This window comes from Pongo pygmaeus, chromosome 13 (assembly GCF_028885625.2).
Source record: "Pongo pygmaeus isolate AG05252 chromosome 13, NHGRI_mPonPyg2-v2.0_pri, whole genome shotgun sequence".
NCBI lineage: Eukaryota > Metazoa > Chordata > Mammalia > Primates > Hominidae > Pongo > Pongo pygmaeus.
Window position 1 is genome coordinate 87,149,623 of NC_072386.2, and position 16,400 is coordinate 87,166,022.

General features: G+C 44.0%; 1 protein-coding gene across 1 annotated transcript; it reads right to left on the minus strand.

The window, feature by feature from the left end:
- Nucleotides 1–12,239: 12,239 nt before the first annotated feature.
- On the minus strand, nt 12,240–14,052 carry LOC129044731 (uncharacterized). The gene is made up of 2 exons (XM_054502927.1): nt 13,730–14,052; nt 12,240–12,999 (listed from the first exon to the last, which is right to left on the minus strand). The coding sequence occupies exons 1-2, from the start codon at nt 13,784–13,786 to the stop codon at nt 12,316–12,318; spliced, it is 741 nt and encodes a 246-aa protein (XP_054358902.1). The 5' UTR covers nt 13,787–14,052; the 3' UTR covers nt 12,240–12,315.
- Between the last annotated feature and the right edge of the window lie 2,348 nt (nt 14,053–16,400).

The window sequence follows — 16,400 nt, forward strand, 5'->3', positions numbered from 1 at the left end:
CCATGTCAGATAGCAATCTGGATTCACTAAAAGAATCCAGAAATCCTAAATATGTAGATAGATGGAAAATACTTTCCTTTTTTTTTTCTGTTCAGATGTTGGAAAGATAACTTAGTTTTTAAAGCAAAAATAATGTATGAAGGGTTTCTTACATATGTTGCTATAAAGTATATGACAATAGCCAAAAAGACAGGGCACAGGTATAATTTTACTGTTGAAAGAATTTTAAATTTTTTGAGAAGGGGTACAATATTAATACAACTCTAAATATATAATATAACTAAATAATCTACTTAATTCTAAATAGATTATGATAAATTAAGAATGAACATTTTGATTTATAAACCAACCACTAAAAAGTAATATGGGGAAGTACAGCTAAATATCCAATAGAGGAATAAAAATGGAATTCTAAAAATATTTAAAAGCTGACAAAAAAAAGTAGAACAGAGGAACAAAACCATCAAACAAGCAAAACAAATGAGGCAACTGGAAAATGAATAACAAAGTAGCAGATTTAAGCCCTACTATATCAGTAATTACACTAAATGGACTTAAACCTCAAATTTTAAAATGGAGGCTTTCAAGCTGGATAAAAAAGCATGATCCAACTGTATCTTGTCTAAAAGAGATGTGTTTTAACTGTAAAGATACAGGTGGATTGACAGTAAAAGGGTGATAAGAAGTATACTCTGCAAAAAATATAAGAAATATAATATGTGTTACTAACATGGATGCAGTACAATGGATATTGTCATAGAGTTTCAAAAAGACAATTCATTATGTTAACAAGGGTCAATTTATCAGGAGGATGTAACAATGGTAAATATGTGTGTACCTAATAAAAGAGCTTCAAAATACACGCTAGGTGCAGCAGCTACTAGGGAGTCTGGGGTGGAGGATGGCTTGAGCCTAGGATTTTGAGGCTTCACTGAACTATGATCATGCCACTGCACTCCAGCCTGGGTGACAGATGAAGAGCCTGTCTCTAAAGATGAAAAATTGAGAGAAAGTGTCAAAATACACAATGCAAAAACTGAGATAACTAAAAAGAGAGACAAATCCACAGTCTTGCTTGGAGATTTGATATCTCTCACAGTAATTGATAGAACAAACTAGACAAAAAATAAATCCAGTAGGATGGTAGAATTTAAAAATGCTGTCAACCAATTTGACAATATATGTAGAACACTACATCCAAGGATTGCAGAATACACATTGTTTTAAAATGTACGTGGAACCTTGACAAGGATAACCTATGTTTTAGGCCTTAAAGAAGTTCCAACAAATTCTGACGATTGAAATGTTAGAGAATAGGCTGGGCGTGGTGGCTCACGCCCTTAATCCCGGCACTTTGGGAGGGCTACGTGGGTGGATCACCTGAGGTCAGGAGTTGGAGACTAGACCAGCCTGGCCGACATGGTGAAACCCTGTGTCTACTAAAAATACAAAAATCAGCTGGGCGTGGTGGTAGGCACCTGTAATCCCAGCTACTCGGGAGGCTGAGGCAGGAGAATCACTTGAACCCGGGAAGCGGAGGTTGCAGTGAGCAGAGATCACGCCATTGCACTCCAGCCTGGGGGACAAGAGCAAGGCTTTGTCTCAGGAAAAAAAAAAAAAAAAAAAAAAGAAATGTTAGAGAATAAGTGTTCTGACTGCAATGGAAATTGATTTAAAAATCTATAAACTTGTATTTTTGGTCCCTAGGTATCAGAGGTTCAAATGTATTCTCATGTGGTATTTTATGGCATCTCCCACAGGTCGTTCTTTGACTGGGAATCAGTGAGATAATGAAATTGTGTTCAAGCAATCCTTATCCTCTTAAGGCCTGGGTACTGTGCAGATCAGTTGCTTCTGAAATGGTCCAACCACATCTGTTACGGTTTGGTGCAAAACTCTTCCCAATATCCTCTTGTTTCTTGGGAAGTAGAAATGCTAAGTGCATGTGTAGAAGCTTCATCCCTGGGGATCAAGCTTGATCTCAAACAATAAAGATCTGTTCTCCACAAGGCCCATGATCATAGTAAGGCAGATGAGAGGACTTCTGGTGCCCCCTCACATCCCTGTGCATCTTGACAATGAGCTCTTACATAGGGCACACGATGTATATTTATCCCTCGTATCCTGGAAGTTGCCTGGGGTGCTGTTTGGGGGACCTTGCTGACAGAGTGCGTAGAGGTATGAGTGGGCTCTCAGTTAAGCACTTGAAAGCCTAGAACTTCCTTTCAATTGTGGTGGGACACTGACCTCTGTTCGAAGATGGTGGCCACAGGTGTCTGTCTACAGGAGTTCTCCATATAAGTGCATTACACAGCTCCCTTTCTGCCACTCATTTCTGAAGTCAGCTTCAGAATAAACAGCTTGGTTCATGATTTCAGGGGATGAAAATGCCAAAGATAACAGAGAATTTGAGAAAACCTCCAGACTTGGTTTTTCTGTTTGTTTTCCTGTCTTGCTGTATCCAATGGCACAGGGATTTGCACTCTGGCAAACTCTATCTTAAGAGGAAAGTGAGACAAAAGGGTTGTTTCTTATTCCCTACAAAGTATTAAAGAAGTTCCAGTGACAGCAGTGGAGGTGTCTCATTCTTTGGTACAGAATATAGTCCTTTATAGTTTTACAGAAACCTACAAAAACACACAGTGGCAGTGTCCTGGGACAGACAACTGTGCTCTCAGTCTCTGGGAAAGTGTATTGAAAGGTGCTCATACATTTCTCCCTGAGATCTCAGTGCGGGTAAGGAATGGAAAGTATGCAACTCCCTCCCTCTGCTCTTTCCAGCACCTCCAGGAAGAAGCCAGAGTTCAGTTTCCCAGCCGAGGGAAGGAGAGAGGGATGGGAGGGTCTGTGAGAGGTGGAGGTCAGCACAAGGGCCTCTCACCTGAGCATTTCTGCATGGGGTGCATACTGGCACCTGGCTGTGTGTGCCCCTCAAACTGGCTCCTATCATCCAGAATCCCACCTGTAATAATTCTATTCCTGCTTCACTGAAGAAGAATATCAGCCCAAGGAGGTGCAGTGACTTCACTGAAGTCACACAGCAAGTTAGTGCTGGGGTCCAGACAAGACTCAAACCTTCTGGTTTCTAATCCAATTTTCTGGATGGAAAAAAAGTTGTAAGTCCTTATTCTTTTCAACTGCTGCTCTTATTTCCCAAAGTGGAGTGCCCAAACATGGAAAAGAAAGACCCCCAAGCTACTCCCCTGGCTCCATGTGGATGCTTACGGAGGGATGGAGGGAGAGGCTCTCCCTGACTTCTCTCACATTAACTCCACTTTGCATGATCTCTCATTTGCTATGCTCTCTGTCTTGGGGTAGTAGTTTATTGTAATCCCCCACTTTCCATCCAGAAAAACCCCAGATCTTCTCATTTCATCTCTCATAGTCCCTTCTACTATCTTGAGACCTTATATATAATGTTTCTTGGCGTAAACATTTCATCCCGAAGTGCTTTGAGAAAGGCACACTCCCTAGCCAGTTAACATTTTTCTACCAACTCCGAATTTTTAAACAAAGCTTCTCTTCCTCAACCATCTGCAAATCAGAAAATCGTTGAGTCTACCTATGACATGTAAGTCCCCACTTCAAGATATTCCATCCTTTTAGGCCTAAAGCAACCTCCATGTATTGATTTACAGTTTTGCCTGCAGCTTCTGCTTTCCTGAAATCCACCCTTGCCTTTGAGATCCTTTGTCTGGAAGCCATTGGTGAGGTCAGGATTTGAGCATTTAGCTGCCTGGTCCTTCTTGCTTGGTGCTCTGCAATAAACACCTTTCTATTGCTGCAAACTTCAGTGTGGATATGTGGTTTTACTGCAGCAGGAGAGTGGACCCCAGTTTGGTTCTATAACACTTAAAAGTTAAAACAACTGTCCCCAAAACTGATTTTCTTGGTTTTCATGATTTGTTAACAGTAGCACCGTTCAATTTTTTTTTTTCATGAATATCCACATTCAAGGAGTTTGCAGGTCTGTCCTCATATGGATCTCACCCCTTTTTCTTGTTACTAATTTATACTCCAAAACCTCATTATTGTTGTCGTTACCTCCTCACTAATCTCTAGTTTGTCCTTTCTCTAAATCTGTTTTTCACTTTGCTATGAAAATAATCTTCCCTAAACACAAGTTTTATCACCAATTCCAGTTCATACATTTGTCTTATACCTCCTCATGCACATGCATTGTCATTACCTTTGGTTGGCTCAACTTACATTTCCAGCTCTTTCTTACACATTGACCCTGGTGCGTCACACAGGCAACACACTAAGCTACTCACAATCTGCCAAGCTTTACCTGAAGTTTGCATCTTCGGTAGATAGCTTGCCGTTGCAGGAGCTTAAAATGGACTTGGGAGGTGGGAAGGTGTGAGTTGAAATTAAAATTATGGCATAAGTTATGCTCACATGAACATTGAAGAGCTTTGGGTTTATCATACTTCACCTGAGGATGATACTCACTTTGGATGGTTGTTGAGAAGATTTGAAGAAGGCAATTTTCAAGTATCCAGAACTATATCTGACACTGAAACTACTTTTGCAAAATTATCACAGTAAGAGAAATCTGATATAGTTGACTCCATCTTGCTTCTAATCTCCAAGCTGCCCTTGGTCCTTCCTGGGCCTAGGAATGCTGACTGTGGGAGAAATTTCGTTTATAGTTTAACCTTAAAGCAAGGATGATAGTAGCCCTTCCTAAAACTAAACTGACTTTATAAAACTAATGAAAGCCTACAAGGCTAGAATTATGAGAAGGGCCTGAATTCTGCTAAAATTTAGGCATAAACAATAACAAGCCATTGTTCCAGAGGTCATAAGATTTGTAACTTCCCCAATTACACTTGCAGATAACATCACTATTGTAGAACCTTAGGTTGGCCTTTGAGATGCCTTTTCAGACTTTTGCATTTCTGATGACCAGCTAACTCCACCTGGACTCATGACTCCACCAGTCCTGTGGCCATCACCCAGAGGTGGACCCAGCACATAAAGATTGTTTTCCACACCTCTATGATCCCCGACCAATCAGCAGTACCCATTCCCTAGTCCCTTGCCCACCAAAGTAACATGGAAAGCCTCTAACCTCTGAGCCTTCGGGGAGGCTGATCTGAGTAAAAATAAAACTCTGATCTCCCATTTTGCTGGCTCTATGTGTATTAAACTCTCTATTGCAATTCCCCTGTCTTGATAAACCAGCTGTATCTGGGCAGTGGGCAAGATGAACCCATTGGGTAGTTATAACACATAATAGATGTTCAATAGGATGCCCCAAGGGATCCTCAGTGGAGCGAGCTCTTCTCTACCAGCTGCCCCCAGACTCCACAGGCTGCTCTCCCTCAAGGCCCACTGTGTGTCTACACTGCAGCACCTGACTCAGAAGAGGTGGAGTGTGTTGCAGGCCTGGGGGCAGCTCTGCCTGTCCCTCTTAGTACCACCAGGCTAGGCTCTAGAGTCAAGCTGGCGCATGGGTTCTGGGGTCCTGCAATCCTGGGTTGTGGGGAGTGGGATGTATGTTTCCTAGGAAAGGTGCTGAGGGTTTGATATTTATATGTTTATATTTATAAAACATGTTTGCTTTTTAATTTTAAAATATTTAATTGACAGAGATTGAATATATTCTTATTCAAAGTGTACAACATGATTATTTGATATATGTATGCACTGTGCAATGATTACCACAATCAAAATGAATGTTTTTTCGAAGAACATAGTACTTTCCTAGGAACATTTTTATTTATTGTTATTATTTTTTGAGGCGGAGTCTTGCTCTGTCATCCAGGCTGGAGTGCAGTGGCGCTATCTCTGCTCACTGCAAGCTCTGCCTTCTGGGTTCACGCCATTCTCCTGCCTCAGCCTCCCGAGTTGCTGGGACTACACGACCGGCTAATTTTTTGTATTTTTAGTAGAGATGGGGTTTCACTGTGTTAGCCAGGATGGTCTAAATCTCCAGACCTCGTGATCCGCCTGCCTCAGCCTCCCAAAGTGCTGGGATTACAGGTGTGAGCCACTGCGCCCAGCCCCTAGGAACATTTAAATCTTGAAAGTTATTTGTCTCACTTAAGCGCTGTGGTATATGGCCTTACTCCACTCCAGTGCGGCCCTGTGGTTCTCACCAGGCTATTGGAAGTTCCCTTTCCCACTGCTCCCATTGCCAGCTGAGACACATGCTACCTTCTCCCTTTCTTTTCTCTCTGGACCTGTGTTGCGCCAGGAAAGTTGTTTAATGGTTTAGCAATCGTGTATTAATGTGTGACAGACATTGCTGTGCTTTTCGAAACTTCTGTGTTGAAGTCAAATAAAATATGGAAATGAATCTGAAATTAAAACATCTTATTTGGGAGGAAAGAATTGCAATTTGGGGCATCCACATAGACCGGGTGGTGTTCAGTATGTCTCAAGAACGAAGAGAAGGTTAGAGGCTTTATGAAAAAGGGAAATGTTACTTACTGTTCTTGGAGAAAGTTCCTTGGTACTAGTAAGGTCTTGGGGAGCTGGCACGTTTGGATTGGCAAGTGAAGGCAGTGGGTACAACACAGCGGGTTGTTTGAGTAGTCATTTGCTTGTTAACTAAAGAAAAATTCATGGCTGTGTCTAGTGGCTCATGCATGTAGTCCCATTACTTTGGGAGGCTGAGGTGAGAGGACTGCTTGAGCCCAGGAGTTCAAAACCAGCCTGGGCAACATGGCGAGACCATCTCTACAAAAAAATTTAAAAATTAGCCAGGCATGTTTGTGTGTGCCTGTGGTCCCAGCTACCCAGGAAGCTGAGGCAGGAGGATCCCTTGAGCCTAGGAGGTCGAAGCTGTGGTGAGCCGTTGTTCATGCCACTGCACTCCAGCCTGGGTGACAGAGTGAGACCCTGTCTCAGAAAAAAACAAACAACAAAACAAAACAAAACAAAACAAAAAACCCAACAAACCCGAAAAACACCAAAGAAAATGTTACCAAAACACCAGGGGACAGCCTGGGTCCTGCTGCTCGCTGCACACAGAAAGCCAGTGACAGATCCGAGTATTGCCAAGGAAGGCGGCTTTAATCAGGTGCTGCAGCCAAGGAGATGGGAGCTCAGTCTGAAACCCATCTCCGTGAGAACTAACACTAGGGGTTTACACAGCAGGGAAGAAATGAAACAATGTGTGAGAAAATAGGAACTAGGCAGGGGAAGGAAGCAATCATGATGAATGAGGGGTCCGGCATTTCACAGTCTGGATGTGGTGATCTGGAGAGTTTTGGTTCTTTGATGCCTTTTTTGAGAGGCCTGCTGGTCATTTCCTGACCATCCCGAGTTTATGAAGGGAACTCAGATTAAAAAAATGGAAGTTTCAAGCCAGAAGGGTCAATTTCTATGCTTATCCAAAAAACTGTCTATGGGACTATTGGGTCGGTTTCAAAAAGAAAAAGAAAAATATCAGGCCTTTAAAGAACTAAAGTTAATACCAGCACTTTGGGAGGCTGAGGCAGGCCCATCATGAGGTCAGTTTAAGACCAGCCTGATGAACATGGTGAAATGCCATCCCTACTAAAAATACAAAAAAAAAAAAAAAAAAAAAAAAAAATTAGCAAGGTGTGGTGGTGTGCACCTGTAATCCCAGCTGTTCAGAAGGCTGAGGCAGGAGAATCGCTTGAACCCAGGAGGCAGAGTTTGCAGTGAGCTGAGGTCGTGCCACTGCACTCCAGCCTGGGTGACAGAGTGAGACTCCGTCTCAAAAGAAAAAAAAAAGAACTAAAGTTAGTTCTATTTAGAAGTCTTACTCAGGATTGTAACCTGGGAGAGCTGGAGCATTTCTGTGAACCTACTCCAAAGTAGTGTTATAGCCCAGTTTATATACAAGTGGTGGCTCTGCATATGCTCAGGAATTACATTAGAGCAAAATCTCATCAAGGTTTGTGTGCAAGAGTATATCTGGTTATAGATTATAGAGGCATAATCACGAATCCTCTCCGACATTATTTTATGCACAGGGAGAGAAAGGGCCAGAATCATTGAATTTATCTTTTTAAAATATGTAATGATTCAGGCAAGAGTGGTGAGAACCTGTGCTCTATTCCGCTTATGGTTTTCAGGGCATTCTTCCAGAGGGCTGTGCTCAGTAAGCATCAGGAGCTTTGTGAAATTCTTCTGGCAAGTAGAATGAGCAAACATGGCTTCTTACATTTGCTACTTTGTCTCACAAGATAAAACTGGTTTTAGGTTACAGCTACTAGGCTTGCAGAGAATTACATTTTTGGAGCAATGCTATGGGTCCAGAATGTCCCCCCTTCCCTCAGACTTCTGGACACTGTTTTAGTTGGGTCTGACAAGAGTGATTCAATTTGAATGATCAGCTTTCACATCTGATTATTATATTAGGTTTATTTTTGTCCTAATGATGTTTGGGATAGTTCTTTTAGGTCAAAAATAAAACAAAATGTCAAAAAGAGGAAACAATCTGACAAAAACATTTTGAGATTCAAATTGGAATTTTGGCAAGGAATTTTTAGTATTCTCATATAGAAAACTGGGATTCAGGCTGGGCACGGTGGCTCACGCCTGTAATCCTAGCACTTTGGGAGGGCAAGGCGGGTGGATCACAAGGTCAGGAGTTTGAGACCTTCCTGGCCAACATGGTGAAACCCTGTCTCTACTAAAAATACAAAAATTAGCTGGGAGTGGTGGTGTGCACCTGTAGTCCCAGCTACTTGGGAGGCTGAGGCAGGAGAATTGCTTGATTCGGGAGACAGAGGTTGCAGTGAGCCGAGATGATGCCACTGCACTCCAGCCCGGGTGACAGAGTGAGACTCCATCTCAAAAAAAAAACAAAAAGCAAAAACAAAAAATACTCGGATTCAAGTTCTCCTAAATGTCAGGAGTAAAGGTTTAGTCTTGTACTGTCAAAGAAAAACCAGAACTAGATGGTAGTTACAGCAGTAAAAGCAGATATTATTCAGGACTATTGCAATAGAGGAAAAGAAATGGATTTAGAACTCAGTTCTGAATACAGCATGGACAACTGAGAATGTAAGGCCAAGGAGCAGGGTGAGAATAAGTGGATGGAAAATTACTAAGAGGAAACATTTGGGGTAAGGGAGAATTCTGTCTAAAATGAACTAACAGGATTCATGCTGAAGGCAGGCTGGGGTGATCAGACATCACCTGGGGCAACCAGATCTAGAGGATGGAGGGCTTCTTGCTAAAATTAGGCTTTACAAGCAAGTGCACAGATGTGCCTAGGAGAAGGTTCAGAAACCTGACTAAATTTTGCTCAAGCCAAGGGTCTTTGTCAGTGTTTGCAATGTAACTTCTGGATGACTTTATTCTGTCCCCACACCTCAGTATTAGTAAGATCTAATTTCAAAAATCAATGTCCTGGAAGAAGTAATTGATGCTATAAAATAGTATCTATCAGGCTGGGCGCAGTGGCTCACGCCTCTAATCCCAGCACTTTGAGAGGCTGAGACAGACGGATCACGAGGTCAGGAGATCGAGACCATCCTGGCTAACACGGTGAAACCCCGTCTCTACTAAAAGTACAAAAAAATGGCACCACTGCACTCCAGCCTGGGCGACAGAGCAAGACTCTATCTCAAAAAAAAAAAGTATCAAAAAATGCTCATATGTAATTTAGTAAAAGAGTGTTGCTGGGCATGGTGGCTCACGCCTGTAATCCTAGCACTTTGGGAAGCTGAGGCAGGCGGATACCAGGTCAGGAGATCGAGACCATCCTGGCTAACACGGTGAAACCCTGTCTCTACTAAAAGTACAATAAATTAGCTGGGTGTGGTGGCACGTGCCTATACTCCCAGCTACTAGGGAGGCTGAGGCAGGAGAATCGCTTGAACCCAGGAGGCGGAGGTTGCAATGAGCCGAGATCGCGCCACTGCACTCCAGCCTGGTGACAGAGCAAGACTTCATCTCAAAAAAAAAAAAAAAAAGAATGTTCATGTTATATGACCACATGTCTCTAATTTGGTTATAAGACAAGAGGATGCCCACATAAGGGCAAAAGCTGAATGATTTGCATAGTAATTTTCTTTTTTAGAGATGAGGTCTTGCTTTGCCACCAAGGCTGGAGTGCAGTGGCAATATCCAGCTCATTGCAGCCTCAACCTCCCAGGTTCAAGTGATCCTCCTGCCTCAACCTCCCAAGTAGCTGGGACCATAGGCACGTGCTACTATGCCTGGCTAATTTTTGTATTTTTTTAGTGATGTGGTCTCACTGTGTTGCCCAGGCTGGTCTCAAGCTTCTGGGCTCAAGCTTCTGGGCTCAAGAGACCCTCCCACCTCAGCCTTCCAAGGTATTGGTTGAGATTACAGGCATGAGCCACCATGCCCCACCTACATAAGCATTTTCTTTTCTTTTTTTTTTTTCTTTTCTGAGACAGAGTCTTGCTATGTCGTTCAGGCTGGAGTGCAGTGGTGCTATCTCAGCTCACTGCAACCTCCACCTCCTGGGTTCAAGTAATTCTCCTGCCTCAGCCTCCTGCATAGCTGGGATTACAGGTGCATGTCACCAAGCCCAGCTAATTTTTGTACTTTTAGTAGAGATGGGGTTTCCCCATGATGGCCAGGCTGGTCTCGAACTCTTGGCCTCAAGATATCCACCTGCCTTGGCCTCCCAAAGTGTTGGGATTACAGGCGTGAGCCACCGTGCTGGGCCCATAACTATTTTCTTATTTTGCATCGTGAGTATTTTCATGTATTAAGTATATTTGAAGTTTTTTTTTTTTCTTTGTTTCTTGAGGCAGACACTGCTGCTTATGGATACTTTTCATTTACAGTACTGCTGTGCTCCATTTCAAGTGTTGTATTCCCATTGCATAGCCTTATTCCCAAGAAACATTTATATGCACCTTGAATTCTCTTGGTAGCTTTGAATTTATAAGATACCCTGATGGAGGTAGAACCCCTATATGTCTTTTTACTTCATATTGCAACATTTTCAAACACTGGGAAAATGGTAAAATATGCATCTATCTATATGCATTTCCTCAATGTACATAAGAAAACTCAACATTTTGCCTTATTTACTTAGTCTAATGCTTTTTCTGAAAATTCATTAAGTCAATTTACAAAGACATAACTTCAATCCTAAATATTTCAGCTCAGAAAACAATACCCCCAAATGAGGGCCTCAGAAGCAGGTTTTCCTCTGACCTTCTCCTGCACTCTCCCATATCTTAGTCTCATTCTCCCCCAAGGCTAGCCATAGAAACTAGGATCCAGAATGCCTTTCCCCCAGAGCCAGCCCTAAAACCGAAAAATGTTATTCTAATTTTCCTTTTGCCTTTCCATGTAAAAACTGGCCATGAATAAATTATCTGACCCATGTTGTTTGACTGTAGGTCATAAGACCCCTATTCCAGAGAGTGTCCTGCCCCATATTCAGAAGGAAGGAAGCATGCTTAGAGAGGCCAAGAAAACTCGAGGCCAAACCTGTCCAACCTGCAGCTGGCTTGCGCCCCAGGACAGCTTTGAATGCTGCTCAACACAAATTCGGAAACTTGGCTCACTGCAAGCTCCGCCTCCCGGTTCACGCCAGTCTCCTGCCTCAGCCTCCCGAGTAGCTGGGACTACAGGCGCCCGCCAGCAGTCCCAGCTAATGTTTTGTATTTTTAGTAGAGACGGGGTTTCACCGTGTTAGCCAGGATGGTCTCGATCTCCTGACCTCGTGATCCGCCCGCCTTGGCCTCCCAAAAAGCTGGAATTACAGGCGTGAGCCACCGCACCCGGTCTGGAAACTTTCTTAAATCATGAGGTTTGTTTTGTGATTTTTTTTTTTTTTTAAGCTGATCAGCTATCGTTAGTGTATTTTATGTGTTAGTGTATTTTATGTGTTGCCCAAGACAATTCTTCCAAAGTGGCCCAGGGGAACCAGAAGATTGGATACCCCTGCCCACGACAAACAGGTCTCGCTGGGTTTTCCCACTCCATCTTTTAGCATTAGGTGCTACTCTTTTTGTCCAATCATATTTCTGCACGGCTTTACTTTGTTGAACCTAAGCATAAAAATGGACAATTTCCCCTGTAGCTTTGGGTCTTCATCCTGAAGGCGCCCATGTATACTTGTTACATAAATTTGTATGCTTTTTCTATTAATCTGCTTAATGTTAGTGATTTTCTTTAAAAAAAATTTTCGTACAAACCCACAGCCAACATAATGGGTGTTGATGTTGCACCAGCCCTAATAAAAACTAGTACATTTTCCTACTTGATTGTAACGTTATTTTCACACTTAAGAGTAACCCAGTGCACGCTCAGTTCTCCTCTCCAATGCCTTCCGCAGGTGGTGGTTATTTAATGAGTATTTGATGGAGGACCACGCATTGCATTTGGCGGTAAACTTTAACCCCTAAGGTCCCAGGGCGCTGAAACAATCTGGGCAGGAGAGAACGTCACGGACATCTTCTGCGGTCTAAAAACGCGGAAAGGCTGCGAAGTCGCTTTCAGGCGCTGAGCGGAGGTCTGCGGGAAATGTGGTTTCGGACGCGTCTCCTGGGCTCCGTCTGTCCTTTCCCCTACCTTCTTCCTGCGCGGTGGGGTGCAGAGGATCTCAGAGGCTCCTGGTTCCCCACAGATGTAGAGGGTCCGCGCCCCAGGGGAGAGCGCGGGGGTGATGGGGCGTCTGCGTGGCGGGGACCAGCGTGGAGTGCTCGGCTTGTGCCTGGGGAGGAGGGAGCGAGAAGTCCCGGGAGCCCCCCAACATCTGGCGGGACTCCCCAGCGCTGGAGCCCAGCCCGGGCCTGTGCAGGTGGCCTTGCGGGCTCCTGGAGCGCGGGTGGGGTGGGGTGGGGCGGGGCGCGTGTCAGGGGCAGGTGCTTGGTGCCGTCCCGGGGGTGCGGGAGCGTGAGCCGGGCCCACCCTGCAGCCCAACCTGAGAAAAAGCCCATGCTGGCGGCGGTAGGGGAAAGCGCGTTTCTGATGCCGACAACGAACGTGCCAGACGCCAGGGCGCTGGGATCTGCGGCGAGCCCCCGAGCTCTGGAGCCCTGGAGCCCTGGAGCCCTGGCTAAGTTCCAGCTCTGGCACCTGTGAGTCAGGGCGAGGGAAGGAAGCTGGTCAGGTTTCTCATTTGAAAAAGATGACTTTGCTCTGAGAGTTAGAAAAGCCATCACCTGTAAGGCAAGTAGCCAAGTACAGCTTCCTAAGGCCTGAGTGGCAGCTAGTATTGTATTTAGAAGACACTTTGTTTTCTATTCACTGGGTGTCTTATGTAAAGCACCCAACCACTCTGTGAGGCGGGCATAACCATCTGCATTAAATATAACAACCGAGGCTCAGGTTGGTGGAGCAGTGCACTCAGGTCATAAGCTAGCAGTGAGGGAGGCTGGGTTCAAGGGCAGCTGTGATTTATTTCCCGTCTCAGGCCTGTCTAATATCACACCTGCCTAAAACCAGCACTGCAGCCTTCACAGCACTTAGCAGAGTGACCTGTCTGCAAATACCCAGGGATAAAATGGGAAGTGAATGTGAAACTTCCTCCTGTCGAGTGTGTTCTGGGATTTCTGGTGTCTGCTCAGAATCCCTGGGGCAGAGGGAGACTCTTAGCTCCTCCTGAACTGGCAGGTGGTTTGTGTTTTCACTCTGATAGAGTGAATTCCAAGAGAGTCAGGTTTGTGGCCCTAAGTGGGTCTGTTTCCTAGATGTTGAGAGACTAATTATCTTAGATCAAAGCCCGTCTTGTGATGTAGGAATCAGGGCGCCAGGGAACAGGAATCTTACCCGGAAGGGAAAAACATCCTGTTCTTAATTCCCTCACCAGAGCTTCAGAGAAGAGGCAGAAGTGTGCAAACAGGAGCACGTCCAAGATTTGCATGGCCAGAAGCAATTCTTGATCCTCTTGGCTAGATTAGAAGATTTGGCCACCTCCAGACGCTACCACACTCTGGGACAGTGGGAGGTTTGGAACAGCTTTGAGAAGAGCAAGGTGAGCTGGGAGGTCCTGGAGCAGGCTGCCCAGGAAAAGCCATTCCATGGCAGAACTTGCGAGGGTGAGGTCGAGGGTTAAGGGATAAGCGGGCAGAGGGTAGAAATCCAATTGGGCTATTCCTAAAGCATCCCCAGTCGCTTGGTTTTCCACTCTTCACCGATGCTGCACTGATGCCACGTAGGTCCATCTCCGCATGTGACACCAGGGATTTTATTCTGACCTCACAGGATCCCAGGATGATGGCTCACAAAGGGCTTCCCTGGTTATTTACTTCTGACTCTTGAAAGCCTAGAGAAATTGTGCCTGAGAGGTTCAGTACCTTGTCCAGGGACACCCAGTTTGTACAGAGCCAGGAGGAAAACACAGTTCAGTTCACTCTCACAGGTGAGTCACCAAAAACATCCTATAAAAAGACCTTTTGAGAAACTGTAACCCCGTTAAAACTAGTTAAAAATTCTTGCCTTAAAGCACTCCATATTCATTTTACTTGGCTTTCTGTGGATTTTCTCCCATGAGAGACAAGCAGTATTAATTGGAAAACAGTTAAGTGGTGCAGCCTGAGTGTTTTGCTGTGTTAATTTTAATAAAAGAACAGTGCCTTATCCTTCAAGTACTTTAATTAATCCTCTGTTGTGTTGTTTCTGTTAGTCATTCAGAAAAACAACTGAAGTATCATTTAACCATGGAAAAGTGCGTATTCCGTTGATGAAAAGCGTAGGTTTTAGTCCACTTGAGCATTTCTGAGTCTTAGGTGGTAGGTGGTGCTGCCTCTGCAGTTCTTCCTGGGCCTCCCTGCTGAGCCATCACAGTTCTGTGCTCTCCCACAAGCTGCAGAAAACCAGCCAATCTCACACAAGCTCTTTATTCATTTCCCAGGCAGCTCTTTATTCATTCTCCACTTGGCATTGTAATGGATTTATGAGGCTTATAAGGGTCTATATGTAAGTGGAATAAAAATAGAAATAGATGAAGCCAGTCTTGAGGGAAAATATATGTGGTTTCAACATTAACTCTGATATTTGCTCTTGGTGTAACCCAGGGTCCCTGGATTTTCCTATACACTCTTTGAACCCACTTTGAACCCACTTGTAACTGTTGCACCTTGAGTTCTTGTTGTTTCAAAAAGTTCCAGGAAGAAGCTCAGCCCTTGCAAAACAAAAAAACTGGTTGGATCTTTGGTGAACTCTCCTCATTACCATACTAAAACCCTGCCCAGGGAGGAGCTTTTTGGCCATTTTCTACACATGTCACAAAGGTAGAAGCATGATCAGCTACTGCACCTGCACTGCCTTTACTCCACCTCTACATATAATGACTTAGCTAACCAGCCCAATAAAAGCCCTGTTTTCACTCTGTTTTGGGAGACACTGCTTTGGGGGAACCATTCCCATGTCCTCTTTACTTGTTCCAAGTAATAAAATCCCCTTATTATGTCCCCCTTGGTTGTGTTCATTGATCTGTCACCTGCCAAGTGATCAAACCCACCCATTGTGTGTGGAACATTGTGTGTTGGTCTATTCTCCCATTGCTGTAAAGAAATACCTGAGATTGGGTAAAGAAAAGAGGTTTAATTGGCTCATGGTTTTGCAGGCTGTTCAGGAAGCATGATGCTGACATCTGCTTGGCTTCTGGGGAGGCCTCAGGAAACTTACAATCATGGCAGAAGGTGAAGGGGGAGCAGGCATGTCACAGGGCCAGAGCAGGAGCAAGAGAGTGAGGGGCGAGGTGCCACATACTTTTAAACCACCAGGTCTTGGGAGAACTCACTATCACAAGGTTAGTACCAAGGGGATGCTACTAAACTATTCATGAGAAATCTGCCTCCATGATCCAGTCACCTTCTCCCGCCAGGCCCCTCCTTCAACATTGAGGATTACAATTGAATAGGAGATTTAGGTGGGGGGACATATCCAAACCACACATCCAAACACTGGCTCTTGCTGGGTAACCTTTGTTGATAAGTAGGTTCCCTCTACTTAACCAGTTTGCTTAGACTTTCATGTAGTCATGCATGAATGTACTTTGAATTATGTTGAGTATCTTTTCTATCTCTGTTGAAATAAAGCCCAGCTTATTTTCTTTAATCTTATGCTAATCACAATATTTATTGTTGGTTTTCTAATATTTATTGTTGATCTCCTGTATAGATCTTACATGCTGATGAGTATGGTGAGTTGCTTTGAGTGTGTGTTGGGTGGGATCCTTCTACCAGTACTATATTTAGGATATTTATGTCTTTGTCATAAGTTAGGTGAACTTATAATTTCCTTTTCCCTTTTGGTGTTATGGCTCTATTAGCCTCATAAAAGGAATGGGTTCACTTTTCTGCTCCTTTTTTCTTTCCTTGATGTTTTTCTCCCTGTAACTTATATGAGAAAAATTGCCTGTTGTTTGTGGGGGGATTTTTGTGTGCAGATTTTGAAAATAACATCAGTTATTAATACTAAATGTTCAAGAGCTCCTGGATTTTCCTCTCACCATGTAGCTTGTAGCTTATCTT

Bases quoted from the DNA above. Each gene is read 5' to 3' on its own strand.
- LOC129044731 (XM_054502927.1), bottom strand. From the start codon at position 13,786: ATGCAAATCTTGGACGTGCTCCTGTTTGCACACTTCTGCCTCTTCTCT. The intron at 13,000-13,729 runs GTGAGGGAATTA...CCTGACTCACAG, and splicing joins GCCTCTTCTCTGAAGCTCTG to GTGCCAGAGCTGGAACTTAG.